The sequence below is a fragment of the Sciurus vulgaris genome (genome assembly GCF_902686455.1).
Source record: "Sciurus vulgaris genome assembly, chromosome: 3".
Lineage (NCBI taxonomy): Eukaryota > Metazoa > Chordata > Mammalia > Rodentia > Sciuridae > Sciurus > Sciurus vulgaris.
The window spans coordinates 5,622,399-5,637,535 of NC_136463.1; the positions used below are offsets into that span (position 1 = coordinate 5,622,399).

General features: G+C 56.9%; 1 protein-coding gene across 7 annotated transcripts; it reads left to right on the forward strand.

The window, feature by feature from the left end:
• The first annotated feature begins 130 nt into the window (after window positions 1-130).
• UNC13D (unc-13 homolog D) lies at window positions 131-14,482 on the forward strand. Of its 7 annotated transcripts, none has more exons than XM_079131917.1 (33): window positions 131-508; window positions 763-975; window positions 1,637-1,672; window positions 1,899-2,006; window positions 2,124-2,183; window positions 2,272-2,338; window positions 2,630-2,810; window positions 3,177-3,221; window positions 3,334-3,402; window positions 3,564-3,633; window positions 3,750-3,854; window positions 3,952-4,044; window positions 4,119-4,222; window positions 5,386-5,503; window positions 5,623-5,747; window positions 5,876-5,966; window positions 6,047-6,103; window positions 6,181-6,278; window positions 6,361-6,412; window positions 6,489-6,619; window positions 6,718-6,838; window positions 7,150-7,293; window positions 7,484-7,582; window positions 7,685-7,891; window positions 8,070-8,138; window positions 9,147-9,226; window positions 10,684-10,789; window positions 10,971-11,042; window positions 11,525-11,608; window positions 11,702-11,822; window positions 12,006-12,129; window positions 12,541-12,737; window positions 13,391-14,482. In XM_079131917.1, the coding sequence occupies exons 1-33, from the start codon at window positions 371-373 to the stop codon at window positions 13,585-13,587; spliced, it is 3,582 nt and encodes a 1,193-aa protein (XP_078988043.1). In that variant the 5' UTR covers window positions 131-370; the 3' UTR covers window positions 13,588-14,482. The 7 variants fall into 7 exon arrangements, 6 of the variants coding, with proteins under 6 accessions (XP_078988043.1, XP_078988044.1, XP_078988045.1 ...); XM_079131918.1 differs by having other exon boundaries at window positions 6,724-6,838; XM_079131919.1 differs by having other exon boundaries at window positions 385-508; window positions 819-975.
• The last annotated feature ends 655 nt before the right edge of the window (window positions 14,483-15,137 follow it).

The following is a 15,137-nucleotide window of genomic DNA, read 5'->3' on the forward strand; positions in this document are numbered from 1 at the left end:
GCATGCTGGGACACTTCTTTGAAGCCTGGCTAGAACAGTGTTGCAGGGCGGGCCACTGCAGGGTGTGACCTACTGCCTTCCTGAATACCTGGGGGTTGGGGAGGGTGGGAAACAGCCTATGTTCCATTGCAACCCAGGCAGTGGGCACAGGGTCAGTGGATTGGGGAGCTCTGGGAAATGCTGATGAAGTGTCCTGTCCCCAGTGGACCGAATCTGCCCTCTTGGGGAGATTGACAGTGGGGTTCTTTTTCTGCCAGCCCCACCCCAGAGCTCTCAGGGTTTGGCTAAGCCCCCTGTAAGGACATTTGACCATCATGGTAGAGCAGGGGTTACAGGGAAGTCCCTGACAAAGCTTGACCCTGTCACGTCTATGGAATGTCACCTGTGGGGTGGAGCAGGCCGAGCAGTTGGCTGCTGGCTGGGGAACTGTCAGGAACCCTCACTCTGTTGCTTGCCCCACCCTTGCCGAGGTCTGGGACCCATTCAGTCTGGGAAGCCAAGAACCAAGGTCAGTTTCCCTGGGTACAGTGCATGGATGGGGGAGGGTGCCCCTGCTGGGAGCATTGGGTCACTAGGGCCTCTGTGGAAGGGTGGGGTGGGGCTGACCTGCCTACAGGGTCCACCTTCTGCTCCAGCATAGGCAGTCTCTTGCAAGGCTCCCAGCTGGGGAAAGGTGCAGGGGACCTGGGAGACGGCCCTCCAAGGCAGTGACACCTTGAACCTTCTGCCCTCCCCGCTGCCCTTCCTCCACCTTCCCGGCAGAGGGTGGCAGCCTTGGGGCTCTTTGCATCATCCTGTGGCTTCACTGTCTTACTCAGCAGCAGCAGGGCAGCAGAGGGAAGGGCAGAGCCAGCCACCATGGCGACAAGCCTCTCCCACCCCCAGCGGCGCCCTCCCCTCTTGCGCCAGGCCATCAAGATAAGGCGCCACAGGGTCCGAGACCTACAGGATGCCCTGCCTCCAACAACACAGGAGGTAGGAGTGACCTCAGTGAGAAGAGCTGACCTTGGGGACCGGCAGTCTTGGGGCGTGGGTGCCTGGCTCCACCTACCTGTCCACGCTGCCCCTGGGCAGAACCTTTTGGGTCAGCAGGGTGGGGTCTGCCACGTGTTCTCTGAGCCACTGTGGGTCTCTCAGGTTGCGGACCTGAGCCTTTCTAGCCCTCTTTCCATGGTAGGCCTGCCCGCCCTCTCCTGCTCCCCTAGTTCCAAAAGCACTGGCTCTGTGAGGCAGGTATCCCTGATGTAGGGTGGGCAGCCTGGGGACCCCCCTGAGCCACCTGAGGCTTGCTCAGCATCCCCCCAAGTCTCCCTCCTTGCTGCTGCTGGGCCTCACTTCCGCCCCCCGGTTGAGAGTGGGCTGCCTGATAAGCAGTGCTGTTTCCTCTGGGGAAGGAAGAGCGGGTGGGGGCAGGTGGTGGAGGGCTGAGCTGCTGGGCCAGCTGAACGCCCATGGACATCAGCCACAGCGGGCCGGGGGACGAGCACGGTGGCCTGCGGGCCAGACCCCCAGGGGGCCTGCTGTGGGAACAGGTGTGGGGCTTCCGCGGGCTTGGAGGAGGGTGCTGGGGCCTAAGCCTTCCTGTGCCCCCAAGCAGGCCTCCAAGGACACCTTGTCATTTCACCTTGCTCCCCAGATTGAGTCTCCATCCCACTACTTCTCCCCTGAGGAGGTAAGAGTTGGAGTGATGGGGGATCGGAGAGGAGTGGGGACCAGCCTTACATCCTCCTGAAAGCCCCTCGGACCCTGGCCAAGGCTGATGGCGGCAACCTGGGAGGGACTTCTGAGCCTCAGCCCCTCCACTGCATGTGGGCTGCCTGTCTCTGCTCTGGGCTTGAAGTGTTGCTGTGAGGGGTGGCTGGGGGAGGCAGGGCCTGATATGATCCCACTCTGCTCAGCGGGACCTGCTGTATGAGGAAGCACTTTACACTGTTGTGCACCGCCTGGGTCAGCCGGAGCCCAACCATGTGACTGAGGCCTCTGAGCTGCTGGAATATCTGCAGGAGGTGAGCCAGCCCCAACCCCTCACCTTCTGCAGCCTGGACACAGGAGCTCTGCCTTCTCAACCTGGCCGCCCTGGCCCCTGCCCGCAACCTTCCACACACCATCTTCCTCCCCACCAGGCCTTCCAGGTGCTGCCTGAGGAGCACCAGCGGATGTTGCAGCGGGTCAGGGAGCTGGAGGTAACTTGGGCCAGGGCACCCTGGGCTAGGAGGGGGCCTGGGAAGCCCAGCCCTCTCAGAACTTAGGCCGCTCCTCCCATCCCTCTAGAAGCCAATATTCTGTCTGAAGGCAACAGTGAAACAGGCCAAAGGCATCCTGGGCAAGGATGTCAGTGGTGAGTGCAGGGCTGGTGAGCCCTGAGGGCTTCTTCCTGACTCCCTCCTCTCCCCGTCACAGTCTGACCCAGAACTCTTAGCAGGAGCTCCTGTCTCCTAAATGTCTCTCGGAACTGGCCTCAGTGTTGCCGATCCCTTGCACCTGGCATCTTGGCTGGCAGGGTGGGGTGGGGTGCTCTGCCCAACTTTCCCCATCCCCCTCTCAGGAGAAGCTCCTCAGGTGGACTGAAGAGGGACTCTCCCAGGGAGCCTGGCCAACTCCATCTGGGCTCATCCTCCCTCCTCCCCAGGGTTCAGTGACCCCTACTGCCTGCTGGGCATCGAGCAGGGGGTGGGTGTGCCAGGGGGCAGCCCTGGGTCCCGGCGTCGGCAGAAGGCTGTGGTGAGGCATACCATTCCCGAGGAGCAGACCCACCGCACCCAGGTTGTCAACCAGACGCTCCACCCTGTCTGGGATGAGACCTTTATCCTGTACGTGGCCCTGCCTCAGCCCCGCTCCCCATACTCTCAGGACTCCCCAGGCAGTGAGATCAGTGGCTCTGGGGAAGGGGCTTGGCCCTGGGTGGAGTAGGCCAGACAGAACAGACCAATGGTGTTGGTGGGGCAGGTTGGGTCCCTCCGGGTGAACGGGGATAGTCTGAGGCCCTAGCTCACAGGAAGAGGGATAGGGGAGGGAAACAGTGGAAGGGGGAGTAGCAGCTTGCAGGAAGGTGTCAAGTGGGAGTGGGTGATACTGGGGATGGCAGCTGTGGCAGACAGGATCTGGGGTCCTGTGGTCTGATCTGATGAGGGTCCTACCCCTCCAAGGCCCTAAACTGTGCCCTTTTCACCCTATAGGGAGTTTGAGGACATAAGCAACTCAAGCTTTCACCTGGACATGTGGTGACTGACATGGCCTGTCCCTGGGGATGGGGAAGAGAAGGGGGCAGAGTCTCCTCCCTGAAGGGGTAATGGGCACCTTCTCTGCCTCTTGTTCAAACCTCTGCCCCACCAGGGACTTGGACACCGTGGAGTCTGTCAGACAGAAGCTTGGGGAGCTCACAGATCTGCATGGGCTCCGAAGGTGGGTGCAGGACTCATGGGAAAGAAGGTAGATTCTCCCTCTACCCGTCTCCGGCCATGCACACCATCATTGGGTCCACACTGGCCACTGGTGGGGGACAGATTCCAGCCCGATCCCTTAGGTACTTGTTCCATCTCCCTCATGGGTCCTGCCTGAAACAGGATCTTTAAGGAGGCTCGGAAAGACAAAGGCCAGGACGACTTTCTGGGGAACGTGGTTCTGAGGCTGCAGGTGAGGGAGAAGGGGAAAGGGTCCTGGGGAGAAGTGATGCTCAGAGAGAGGCTCCAGGCACCTGGGGGCTGCCCCACTGCCTCCTGCCCCTGACTCCAGGTGTGTCCTGCCCCCAGGATCTTCACTGCCGAGAGGACCAGTGGTACCCCCTGGAGCCCTGCACCGAGACCTACCCAGACCGCGGCCAGTGCCACCTCCAGTTCCAGCTCGTTCACAAGCGGGTAGGTCTGGGGCCTGGCCAGGGACTGAGCCCCACAGCCTCAATGGCCCTGCTGCATTGGGTCCACTCTGCTCACAGTCATCCTGGTCCCATTACAGAGAGCCACCGCAGCCAGCCGCTCCCAGCCCAGCTACATGGTGCACCGCCACCTCCTGCAGCAGCTGGTGTCCCATGAGGTCACCCGGCACCAGGTACTGCCCTCCCAGGGCTGAGTGCCACCAGCACTGCCTATCAGGCCCTAACACCTCTCCACTCTTCCCCTCAGATGGGCAGTACCTCCTGGGATGGGTCACTGAGTCCCCAGGCCACCACCATCCTCTTTCTCCATGCCACACAGAAGGACCTGTCTGACTTCCACCAGTCCATGGCGTGAGTACACAGCCCTGGGAACCCTAAGGGGTTGTTGGCAGCTGGCAGTCTCCTGTACTCTGCTGGCAGCCCAAAGCCTCGCCCTTAGGAGGGTTCTCTTTGTCTCAAACTGTGTGTTTTAAATCAGTAGCCAACTTTTATTAAAAATCTGGAGATTTCACATACAATGCAGATCTCCAGCTGCTCATGGGACACCAGTATTTGACTGGCAGGGCTGGTCTGAGCAGCACAGTGTGACCTCTATCCAGCATGGTGGCCCTTGGGCCCACTTCTTCCCTTCTGTCTCCCAAGTCCTTCTAGGCATTTGAGTTTGCCAGCCCTACCCGAGACCCTGGCTCCACTTGCCAATGTCACATGCTTCAAAGTCAGCAATTTAATAAACATTAATGGACATTAATGAATGTATATTGAGGGCCTATTGTCCCCAGAGCCATGTCAGATTCTGGGAAAGTCAGGGAGGGGCACATGGGAGTCACAGATGTTCCAGTGCCTGTGAGAGGTGCAAAAGTAGAGCCACACCCCCATGTCGCAGGCGGTGGGGGAGTGGAGTGGTGCCTGGGTTCTAGGCAGGCTTGGCATTTGACTTGGAGGCAGAAGGAGGCTGGTAAAGGCAATCCTGGGCCAGGGGCAGCGTGTGTCCAGAACCTTAGGCAGGTTCTGAAGATGAGGGTGGGATGAAGGTGAACCTGGTGCAGCCACCAGATGGTAAGGGACCTGGTTTGCTCCCAGGACCCAAGCACATAGTGCAGCTGGCAGCTGTGTCTAGTAGGCCTGTGTCTCGGCCTGTCCTTGGATTGCTCTTCTTCCCTACCTCTGCCCTTCCACTGGACCCTCGTCCAACTCAGTCATCTCCTCCATCATGTTCCCTGAACCATCAAAAGAAAAGTTCCAGCTGATGGTTGCTGTGTGTGCATGCAGGCTTAAGTCCTTAAATTCTACTTTTCATAAGAAGCCAAAAATTCTGAAGCTTTATTATCACTAGTAACCCAATTTAAGAGATGGGCAATTTAAAAAGCATGTATGGAATCAAACAATCCTTATGAGTCACCTGCAGTCTCTAGTTTTCAGCCTCTGCTGGTAGATGAGGCTTCATGGGAGGCTTTGGAGCAGGGAAGGTGCCATCCCTCCCCCTGGGCCTGGCTGAGGGCTTCCTGTCCCCACAGACAGTGGCTGGCTTACAGTCGCCTCTACCAGAGCCTGGAGTTCCCCAGCAGCTGCCTCTTGCACCCCATCACCAGCATGGAGTACCAGTGGATCCAGGGCAGGCTCAAACCAGAACAGGTGGGAGTTGTGTGGGCAAAGGCTGTTGGGCAGGAAGGACTGTGGGGGAGGTCAGGGGAGCACAGGAGGCCATGAGCCCATAAGCAGCTCCCAACTCCTGACATCTTCTGGCTTTGCAGCTGGAGGAACTGGCCACCTCGTTCACCTCCCTGCTGGCCTATGGCCTCTCCCTCATCCGGAGGTTCCGCTCCGTCTTCCCCCTCTCTGTCTCTGACTCCCCATCCCGGCTGCAGTCTCTCCTCAGGTCAGTGGCTCTGTTTCTTCAGGGGTGTGAGGGATGCCTAGTGGGGCACCTGCTACAAGGCCTGCAGAGGAGTGGTGGTGGTATGGGGCAGCGGGTCTGGTGGGCACAGCCTTCTTTCTGTCTCCCAGGGTCTTGGTGCAGATGTGCAAGATGAAGGCCTTTGGAGAACTGTGCTCAGACAGTGCTCCACTGCCCCAGCTGGTGACTGAGGCTCTGAGGGTATGACCTTCCCTGGGGTGGGGGAGGGCTTGTGCCTGGACCCAGACGCTCCTCCTGGCTCACTACTTCTTTTTTGACAGGCTGGTACGGTTGAATGGTTCCACCTGAAGCAGCAGCACCATCAGCCCATGGTGCAGGTGGGGCTGGACAGGGGGCAGGGCGGAGCCAGGCACTTGCCTCTGCAGCCCTGCTTAACCCACCTTGTCCCTGCCAGGGCATGCTAGAGGCAGGCAAGGCCTTGCTGAGCCTCATACAGGATGTCATGGGTGACCTGCACCAGTGCCAGCGCATGTGGAACAAGATCTTCCAAAAGTGAGCAGACCCAGGTTGGGAGGTGGTAGATCTGTGGAATCCTGGTATGTACCACAGGGTCACACTGCTGCCTCTCCTCCAGTGTCCTCAAGATCGACCTCTTCTCCATGGCTTTCCTGGAGCTACAGTGGCTGGTGAGGCCCTTCACTGACCCCAGGTGTGTCCCTCAGCCCAGCTCCGCCACCCTGCCTGCTAGGCCTTTCTTTGCAGGTGGCCAAGAGGGCACAGGACCACATGTTGGCAGTGGGCAGTCCTGTGTCTCCAGAGATGGGCGAGAGTCTGTTCCAGCTCTACATCAGTCTAAAGGAGCTCCGTCAGCTGGGCCCTGTCCCTCTGGACAGGTAGGTAACCGGCAGCTACACCTGTGAGGTGGGTCGACAAGGGCTGTGACCTGAAACTGGTTGCAGCCTTCCCCAGGCTGAGCTCTGGCTTTCCCCAGGGACAGAGTCCTGGCTCTGGATAGTTTTCACTGCTGGTTCCAGCCAGCCATTCCCTCCTGGCTGCAGAAGACCTACAGTGTGGCGCTGCAGCGGGTGCAACGAGCTGTACAGATGGACAAGGTGGGGCAGGGCCTTGAGTTTGGAGATGGGGCTGGTGGCTCAGTCCATCCCTCAGGGCATGGTAGAAGCTGGTAACCTGCTGGAACATCCCCTCCCCTCCCACTTCAGCCAGTGGTGTGCAAAACTCTGCTGCCTCCTGATATCCTGGGGTTACCTGTGGCTTCCCTTTGCCATAGTCCTGCAGGCTGGAGCTCTGGACAGAGCCTAGCTTGTTCCCTCTGTAGCCCTGCCCAGCTCTGTGCTTGCTAGTGGGAGAATGGATTTGTCCCTGTCCTGAGCCCTCCTTTCTAAGTTCTCTCCCTTTCCCCCAGCTGGTACCTCTGGGTGAGCTGACAAAACATAGCACATCAGCTGTGGATCTATCCACCTGCTTTGCTCAGATTAGTCACACTGCCCGGCAGCTGGACTGGCCAGACCCAGAGGAGGCCTTCATGATCACTGTCAAGTTTGTGGAGGTGCAGCATCTTTCCTATGTCCCCCATCCTTCTAGGACAACCTTACTACTGCCCACCCCACTTCTCCCTGGCTCAGTAACCTTCCAAGGCCTATGTCTGAAATTACCCCAACTTGCTGAGATGCCCTGCTCTCTACCCTGCATGGCAGCCTCACCCATTGATCAACTTTCTCTCCCTGACCCCACCTCAGGACACCTGCAGGCTGGCCCTGGTGTATTGCAGCCTTATAAAGTCCCGGGCCCGAGAGCTCTCTGCAGGCCAGAAGGACCAGGGCAAGGCAGCCAACATGGTAACAGGCCCAGGCTGGGGGCCTGACTAGGGTGGGGTGGGGCCTGGCAGTGCTGGCGCTGTTCAGGAAGCCCTGCATCCTTCTGCCTGTGCCTGTCCCCAGCTGTGCGTGGTGGTGAATGACATGGAGCAGCTGCGGCTAGTGATCGGCAAGCTGCCCACCCAGCTGGCATGGGAAGCCCTGGAGCAGCGGGTGGGGGCCATGCTGGAGCAGGGGCAGTTGCAGAACACACTACATGCCCAGCTTCAGGGTGCGCTGGCTGGGCTAGGCCACGAGATCTGCACTGGTGTCCGCACCCTGGCTGAGCAGGTACATTGTTGTCTGACTCCACAGTGACTCCATTGTTGTCTGACTCCACCCTGGCCCCCAGTAGGACCTGGGCTGATGTCCAGCTCTCTTTTCTTAAACCTAAACTCAGGCCCCAAGAGAAATCCTAATCCTCCACTTATTCCCTGGTCTACCTCCATCTACCATTTTGTGTCCCCAGTTGGAGGTGGGCATTGCCAAGCACATCCAGAGACTCGTGAGTGTCAAGGAGTCCGTTCTGCCTGAGGATGTGAGTGACTCTCCTGCTCATTGACCTTCACTGCCCTGCTAGTTCTTTGGGTCTGGGGCTGTGAAGGGGGCCCAGATTGTTTAGGGGGCTGAAGGCCTTGGGGGTGTCAGAGATCGGCCCAGGTATGTTGTTTCCATGGGCCTCAGTTTCCTCTTTGGATGCTCAGGGGTGCAAATTGGGCCACTGCATGGGCTCTCCCAGCACTGACAGTCAGTGTGGGGACGCAGCAGCCCCACAGGCTTGGGCACACATCCTTGTCAGTGCCTCCTAGCTCTGCTGTCCTGTTTATGCAAGCCAGCTGACCTTGGTTACCTTGTCTGTAAGCGGGGAGAGTGATACATGCCTCTGATGGTTTGGGGGAAGGCTACTCATTAATTTATCAACTGTTTAGTAAGTGCCCACCTTTTCCCTGACATTGATTCAAGCCAGGGGATAGATCAGTGAAAACTTCCTGCTTTCCTAGAGCTTACATTCTAGTAGGGGAAGTGGAAGAGCTGAGTACGGAGTACATGTTAACCTTAGTTACTAAGCACTATAAGCTTAGAGATGGCTGAACTATAAATACACATACAGAATCGTATGTGTGCACACACTTACACAGTGTGTTAGATAATGATAAGTGCTAGAGAGAAATAAAACAGAAGGAGGGGTGGGAAGTGTTAGAGGGTTATATTTTTAGGTAGTAACGGAAGACCTCATTCAGAGGGCAATAGCTGAGTCAAGACCCCCAGGAAGTGAGGGAAGAAGCCAGGAGGATTTCTAGAGGAAGAGCATTCCAGGCAGCGGGGACAGCAAAGGCCATGAGGTAGCACTGTGCCCGGCTGTAGAGGAGGCTAGTGTGGCTGGAACAGACAGCAGCTGGGAGAGGAAGGTGAGAGGTGGGCAGGGCCCAGAGCCTGCAGACATTACAAACCTGAACACCGAAGCTCCTGGCCCTGTTTCCTCCCCAGGACAAGGAAAAGGGGGTGGGACTGAAATGGGCCTGAGCCACCTCCTCACCTTCCCCAGGCCATTCTGCCCCTGATGAAGTTCCTGGAGGTGGAGCTTTGCTACATGAACACCAACCTGGTGCAGGAGAATTTTAACAGGTCTGCAGCAGCCCCTGCCCTAACTGCCCACACCCCTTCTCCACCTGCCCTGCCTTCCAGGGCCTCAGCATCCATAGGGGGGCATATTGTGAATCCCTTCAGTGAAGTCCCTTAGAGGGTACGGCCAGCCTCTGCTCAAATGTTTGCTTCCATGGACAAAGGACTCACTACCTTACAAACCTGCTCATTTCATGCTGTCCAGTACTGAGAATTACAAATTCTTCCTTAAACCAAACTGAAATCCAGTCCTGGATCCATCTTCAGAACCCCTGACTGATTTTCCTCCTTTTTAATGTTTCTGGCATCTGGTGTTATTGGCCGTGATCCAGGGGGACCTTCTAGTTAGGGTCTCTTAGGTAGGCTGGAGGCACAGAGTGCGGACTTGGGATGGCCTGGCTTCAAACTCCACTCAGTACTCCTTGGTGGCTTTGAGCAGTTACTAAAGTTTTCAGTGCCAGTGACCACAGGCTTCTACTGAGGACTAAATGGGTCATGTGATGTGCTGAGAGTATAGTCGTGGTCAGTGACCACACAGGAAGTGGCCAGTGACTCTTAGTTGCAGTGATGCCCAGGAAGATCTGTCTCCAGGTGGAACTGGGGGCCCTGAGAAGGCCACTGGCCCTTCTCTCCTAGAGTCCTTCTCTTCCTCCTGGACAGTCAGGACCCCTAGAGCCTGATCCTTATTTCTTAGGCCATTTTATGACATTTGTTCAGCTCCCCCTCCCACATAAACCAGAATTACCTCTCCACTAAGACAGGAGCTTTGCTCAGAAGCCTTTAGAACAGTGCCCGGGTATAACGAGCACTTATATGTGTTGATAAATACACAGGCCTCCTCCATTCTTCTCTCTCTCATTTTTCCTGGAGCTGGGAATGGAACCCAGGGCCTTGTGCCTACTAGGCAAGTGCTCTGCCAATGAGCTCCGTGCCAGCCCAGATTTCCTCACCAATTTTATTTACTTGATACTTTTTTTTCTTTTGGTAGTAACTGCCAGACTCTACTTGGACATGTTAAACTCAGGCTGTTATCAGGACTGTGTCCCTGCCACTTTTATTCCCCCTGTAAGGGGGCAGATGCTTATCCCTGCCCTGTGTTGCAATCCTATCCATTTTGGCTACTTCATCTTGAATCATGCTTCTGACACTGAGATCCAGCTTCCTTGGCCATCTTTGTGGTTTATTGGGGTTTCATGATCCTACTGAGGAGGAGTCTTCACTGAGCTTGGGATGTGTCAGATAGGACTTACCCTCCTGCCCCTTGTTCGTGCCCTGCCCTCAGGAGGCCAGCCCTCCCTCGCTCCTCCCTACACTGCCTGCCAGCTCTGGCCATAGCCTCACCTGTGGAGCAGGTGTGGGGGAAGGTTGGGGTGGGCCTGGGTCCCGAGGCCTCCCCTTCTCAAGAGCACCTTTGCTTCCTTCTCCGTATCCTGTGTCTGGCACCCTCTGCCCTCGGCCAGCCTTCTGACCCTGCTCTGGACCCACACACTTGCGGTGCTAGCAGAGGCAGCCACCTCCCAGCGCAGCTCATCCCTGGCCTCTAGCAGGCTGAAAGTTGCACTGCAGGTAAAAATGCCAGCCATAATACAGTGAGCCTGGGCTGGGGTCCTAGTGCGCTTGCCTAGCATGTGTGAGGCACTGGGTTTGATTCTCAGTACCGTGTATAAATAAATAAAATAAAGGTCCATTGACAACTAAAACAAAAAAAAGACAGTAACCCTGGGGCCACCTCTGATGTCTCCCCCAGAACCTGGAGATCTGCTTCCATGCTGAGGGCTGCGGCTTGCCTCCGGAGGCTCTGCACACGGCCACCTTCCAGGTAGGGGCATTTGGTAAGCTCCCAGGTAGGAGGTCAGGGAGTCTGTCGTTCTGCACTCACCTGTGTCCAGGACTAGCTACTTAAGTCGTTGAGCCCAGTTCAAAATAAGAAGGTAGGCACCTTGGGAAAAAGATTATTACCAGGGCTGGGGATGTAGCTGGGTGGTAGAATGCTTGCCTAGCATGTGCAAGACCCTGCGTTCAATACTCAGCACTGCGGGAAAAAAAGGAAAGAAATTTAAGATGGTGATAACAGAGCCATTAACCCAAGCGCGGTATCCTTCAAAGCACAGGGGCCCCAAGAAGCCCACTGTCTGTGCCTCTGTCCCAGAGCCTCAGGCATTGCTGAGAATGCATCCTTGCCTGTGGTCTCAGAGTCCGAGGACTTCACTTTTCAGTCACGTCTCAGCCTCAGTTGTGAGCCCTGTGACAGGGCTGACTGTGGTTATGACATTCAGGTGGTGCTCAGATGTATTCTTCTAGGCTCTGCAGAGGGTCCTGGAATTGCAGGCAGCCTCCAGCCGGGAGCTCATCCAGAAGTACTTCTGCAGTCGGATCCAGCAGCAGGTGAGGCTCCCTTCCCCACCCCCGCACCCACCACTGTTAGTCGGCCCTATCCTGCTCTGCCCAGGTGACCCCGCTTTGGCAACCCATGCGCAGGTGGAAACCACCTCTGAGGAGCTGGGTGCCATCACCATCAAGGCCTCATACAGCGCCTCCGAGCAGAAGCTGCGTGTGGAGCTGCTCAGTGCCTCTGGCCTGCGGCCCTTGGACTCTAATGGTGAGTGGAGGCTGCTCCCTCCATGACCCTCCCTGCCAGTATCCCTGGGGCCGCTGTGGGAGTTCTGGGTGCTTTTTCTATGAGGCATAATGCTGCTGAGTGGCACAGCTGCAGGAGGGTGGTACAGCTGCAGGGCGTGACTGGGAGAACCCTGCCAGCACCCTTCCCCTGGGTACTTGCTAGGCTCCAGCGACCCTTTTGTCCAGCTGACCCTGGAACCCAGGCATGAGTTCCCTGAGCTGGCCCCCAGAGAGACCCAGAAACACAAGAAGGACCTTCACCCGCTGTTTGATGAGACATTTGAATTGTGAGTGGGTCCCTACTATCCTCCTAGCTCCCCCTCGCTTCCTTTCCCTGGACCTCCCTCAAGGGGCCCATGAGATGACCAAATTGGACCTAAGGAAAGGACACTTGGGACAAGGGTTTCTTCCACTGAAGGGAAAGGTCAAATTGAAGGCTTCCAGGGGAGGGTCCTGACCTTGAAGTCCTCAGGGATCTGCTTTCTGCTCAAGACAGGTGGGCCTAGGGCACAGGAGCCCTGATTGAAAGCATCCGCCCATGGTCAGAGCAGTTGTCATGCCACATGGCCAGGATGCGCCAGGCTGAGCTGCCTTAGTAATGTGCTTGTGCACAACGAGGGGGTGACCCATGTACTGGAGCAGGGGTGGGGTGATGGTAGTCTCGGGCAGGCATCTGAGCCCAAGTATGTCCTCACCAGCCTGGTGCCTGCTGAGCCATGTCAGAAGGAAGGGTCATGCCTGCTGCTCACAGTGCTGGACCATGACACACTGGGGGCTGATGACCTCGAAGGGGAGGCCTTTCTGCCTCTGTGTGGGGTGCCTGGGCTGACTGGCTCTGAGGAGCCCAGTGAGGCACCCCAGACCCGCCTGCCTCTCATGTACCCGGCACCCAATGGTAAGCCTGAGTCCCAGGGCAGGGCAGGGTAGGGACTGGGCACCTGGACAACTTGGGCAGGGGTCCTAGAGAAATGCTTCCTTGAGAGATGGAAGCCAGTGGAGTAAGTGCCCAGGCTCACATTGCTGAGAAATCTGGCAAATCATTTGGCTTGAGACCAATGAAATTCAAGCTCAATGACGTTTTGAGTGACTCCCTGATGGGTAAGGTCACCCATGAGATGACTTCGGGAGAGGAAGGAGCCTGGATCTGTTGAGTAGAGGGGCACATCCCTGCAAAGAATTCCCCCAGCTTGATAACAGGAATAGTTCACCACTGTGCACATTGTGAGCCAGTTCTGAGCACGTGGCATACATCAGCTCTTTCAGTTCTTGGGTCCATCAATGAGGCAGGTGTCATCATTAGTTGTTTTAGAGACCAGTAAACTGAGGCACAAAGAAAAAGTTAACCAGCTAGCTTTAGGTTCTCTCCAGAAAGGTGGTAGTCATCCCGAGGCAGTCCACGCACTCTCACCTTCCCGCTGTGTCAGGTTGTGTCTTGAAGTTTGGCTAGTGCGTCAGTCATTGGTTCCTTTCAGTGTGGTGGGGGATGGGGCAGTGGGGCAGTGCTATGTCCTCAGCCTCCAGACACTGCCTCTGGCCTTCTCTTCATAGGGGATCAAATCCTGAAGCTGCTGGAGAGCCGGAAGGGTGATCGAGAGGCCCAGGCTTTTGTGAGGCTGAGGAAGCAGCGGGCCAAGCAAGCCTCCCAGCATACCCCAAGTCAGGGCAATAGAGGAGCTGGGGGAGGGCTGGTCCCTGGTGGGGTCCTGGAAGATTGGGGTCTTCCCCATCACAGTTCAGCCCCCTAGCCTGGCCTGACACTCGGGAAGGCACAGCAAGTATAGGGGCCAGAATGCAGCCTCTCTGGGCTCTTCCATGGCCTGCACTGATGCAGGCAGCATTGACAGTATTTATAATCCCTCCTCCTTCCCCCCAGCCCTGGCCTCAGCATTCTCTGCCGCATCCCAGCAGAGTGAGTCCTGCCCCTGCATCCCCTGAAACACTGCTCTGGTGGTGCCGGCAGGGTCTAGCACCATCTGCCTCCTGGTCTCCCTGCCTCAGGAATGCTGGGGCGTGGGCCCAGCCTCCTGGGGCAGCTGCCCCAGGGGAGGGGTGATGGTGGCCATTACTAGAGATCCAAGGATGTTGGATCTGGGGTGAGAGCTGGCAGGCAGCAGGGCTGGCACCAAGGCATAGTGGAAAGGACAATGTGACTGTCTGCTGAGGGTTCTTTCCTGCTGAGGGGAAGGGGGTCCAGTGGTCACCTAGAAACTTTCTTAGCAAAAATAAAATTTAAAAAAATTATTCACAGCCCTCTTAGCATACCTGTTGGCATCCAGAAGGTCCCTAAGATGCTGTCAGGCCAGGTGGATTCCCCAGCCCTCAGGAGAAAGCAGAGAGGAGGGTGTGAGCACAGCTGCCACAAGCAGGGGCTGAGGTGGCTGGCAATACAATTTTGACTGTGGGCTCTGACAGATCATTTTGTCAGGTCCATCAGTTATGGTGGTCACTGCCCAAGACCGGGCAGGTAAAGCATGAGGCCAAGTGGCTGCTCTGGACAGCATAAGGGGCAGCCCTGCTGAGGGGAAGGGGGTCCCTGCACACTGGAGGCCAGTGGTCATTTCAGCTGTGCCCCAGGTGAAATCCCCTCCTTCTGAGTCAGCACAGCTGATGGGAGTGCTGGAGGGGGACAGTTCTGAGGCCTCGTGGAGCCTCCCTGTTTTCTGACCCGAGTGCACAGCCTGGTGGGAAGTGGGGCAGGAAGACTCGCTCCTAGAACATGGGCCCCTCTGAGGCGGGAGGCAGGGCACTTCTTCAGCACCTGCTTCCCACTTATGCTTTTATGCAAACCATTGTGAACAGACGGCATTGTCCGCTGATCACAGAAACAATCAGGGGCTTTATTGCCTTTTGGGAAACATCAATAATAAACCACTCACAGATGAAGACAGGCCTGAACAGAACAGACACAGGGCCTGGGAGCTATGGTGTCCAAGGTCACCTTCATAGTGGTCCCAGTGGGCCTGTGTCAGAGGGCACTCAAACTGTGGAGGACTCTTTGAGCCCAGATGGGCCTGAAGGCTTGGCAGCTGCTTTGCCACACCTCAGGGTGTGGGCAGAAGCCATCTGTGCCTGAGGCAGGGGCCCTGCCTGCCTCACAGTTGGGAGGCCTGTGTTTGGGGGCCCACATCCCCACATAAACAAGCTACAACTGCAAGTTCATATTTTATTTCCAATAGATTTGCTTTGTTGATTTTTGCATTTTTGTAAAAAAAGGAGAAAGTTTTCACTTAATTCATTGAAAGCCCTTTCGTGCTGAGCCCAAGGGGGGCCTGGGCCAGGGCAGACCCTTCGCAAC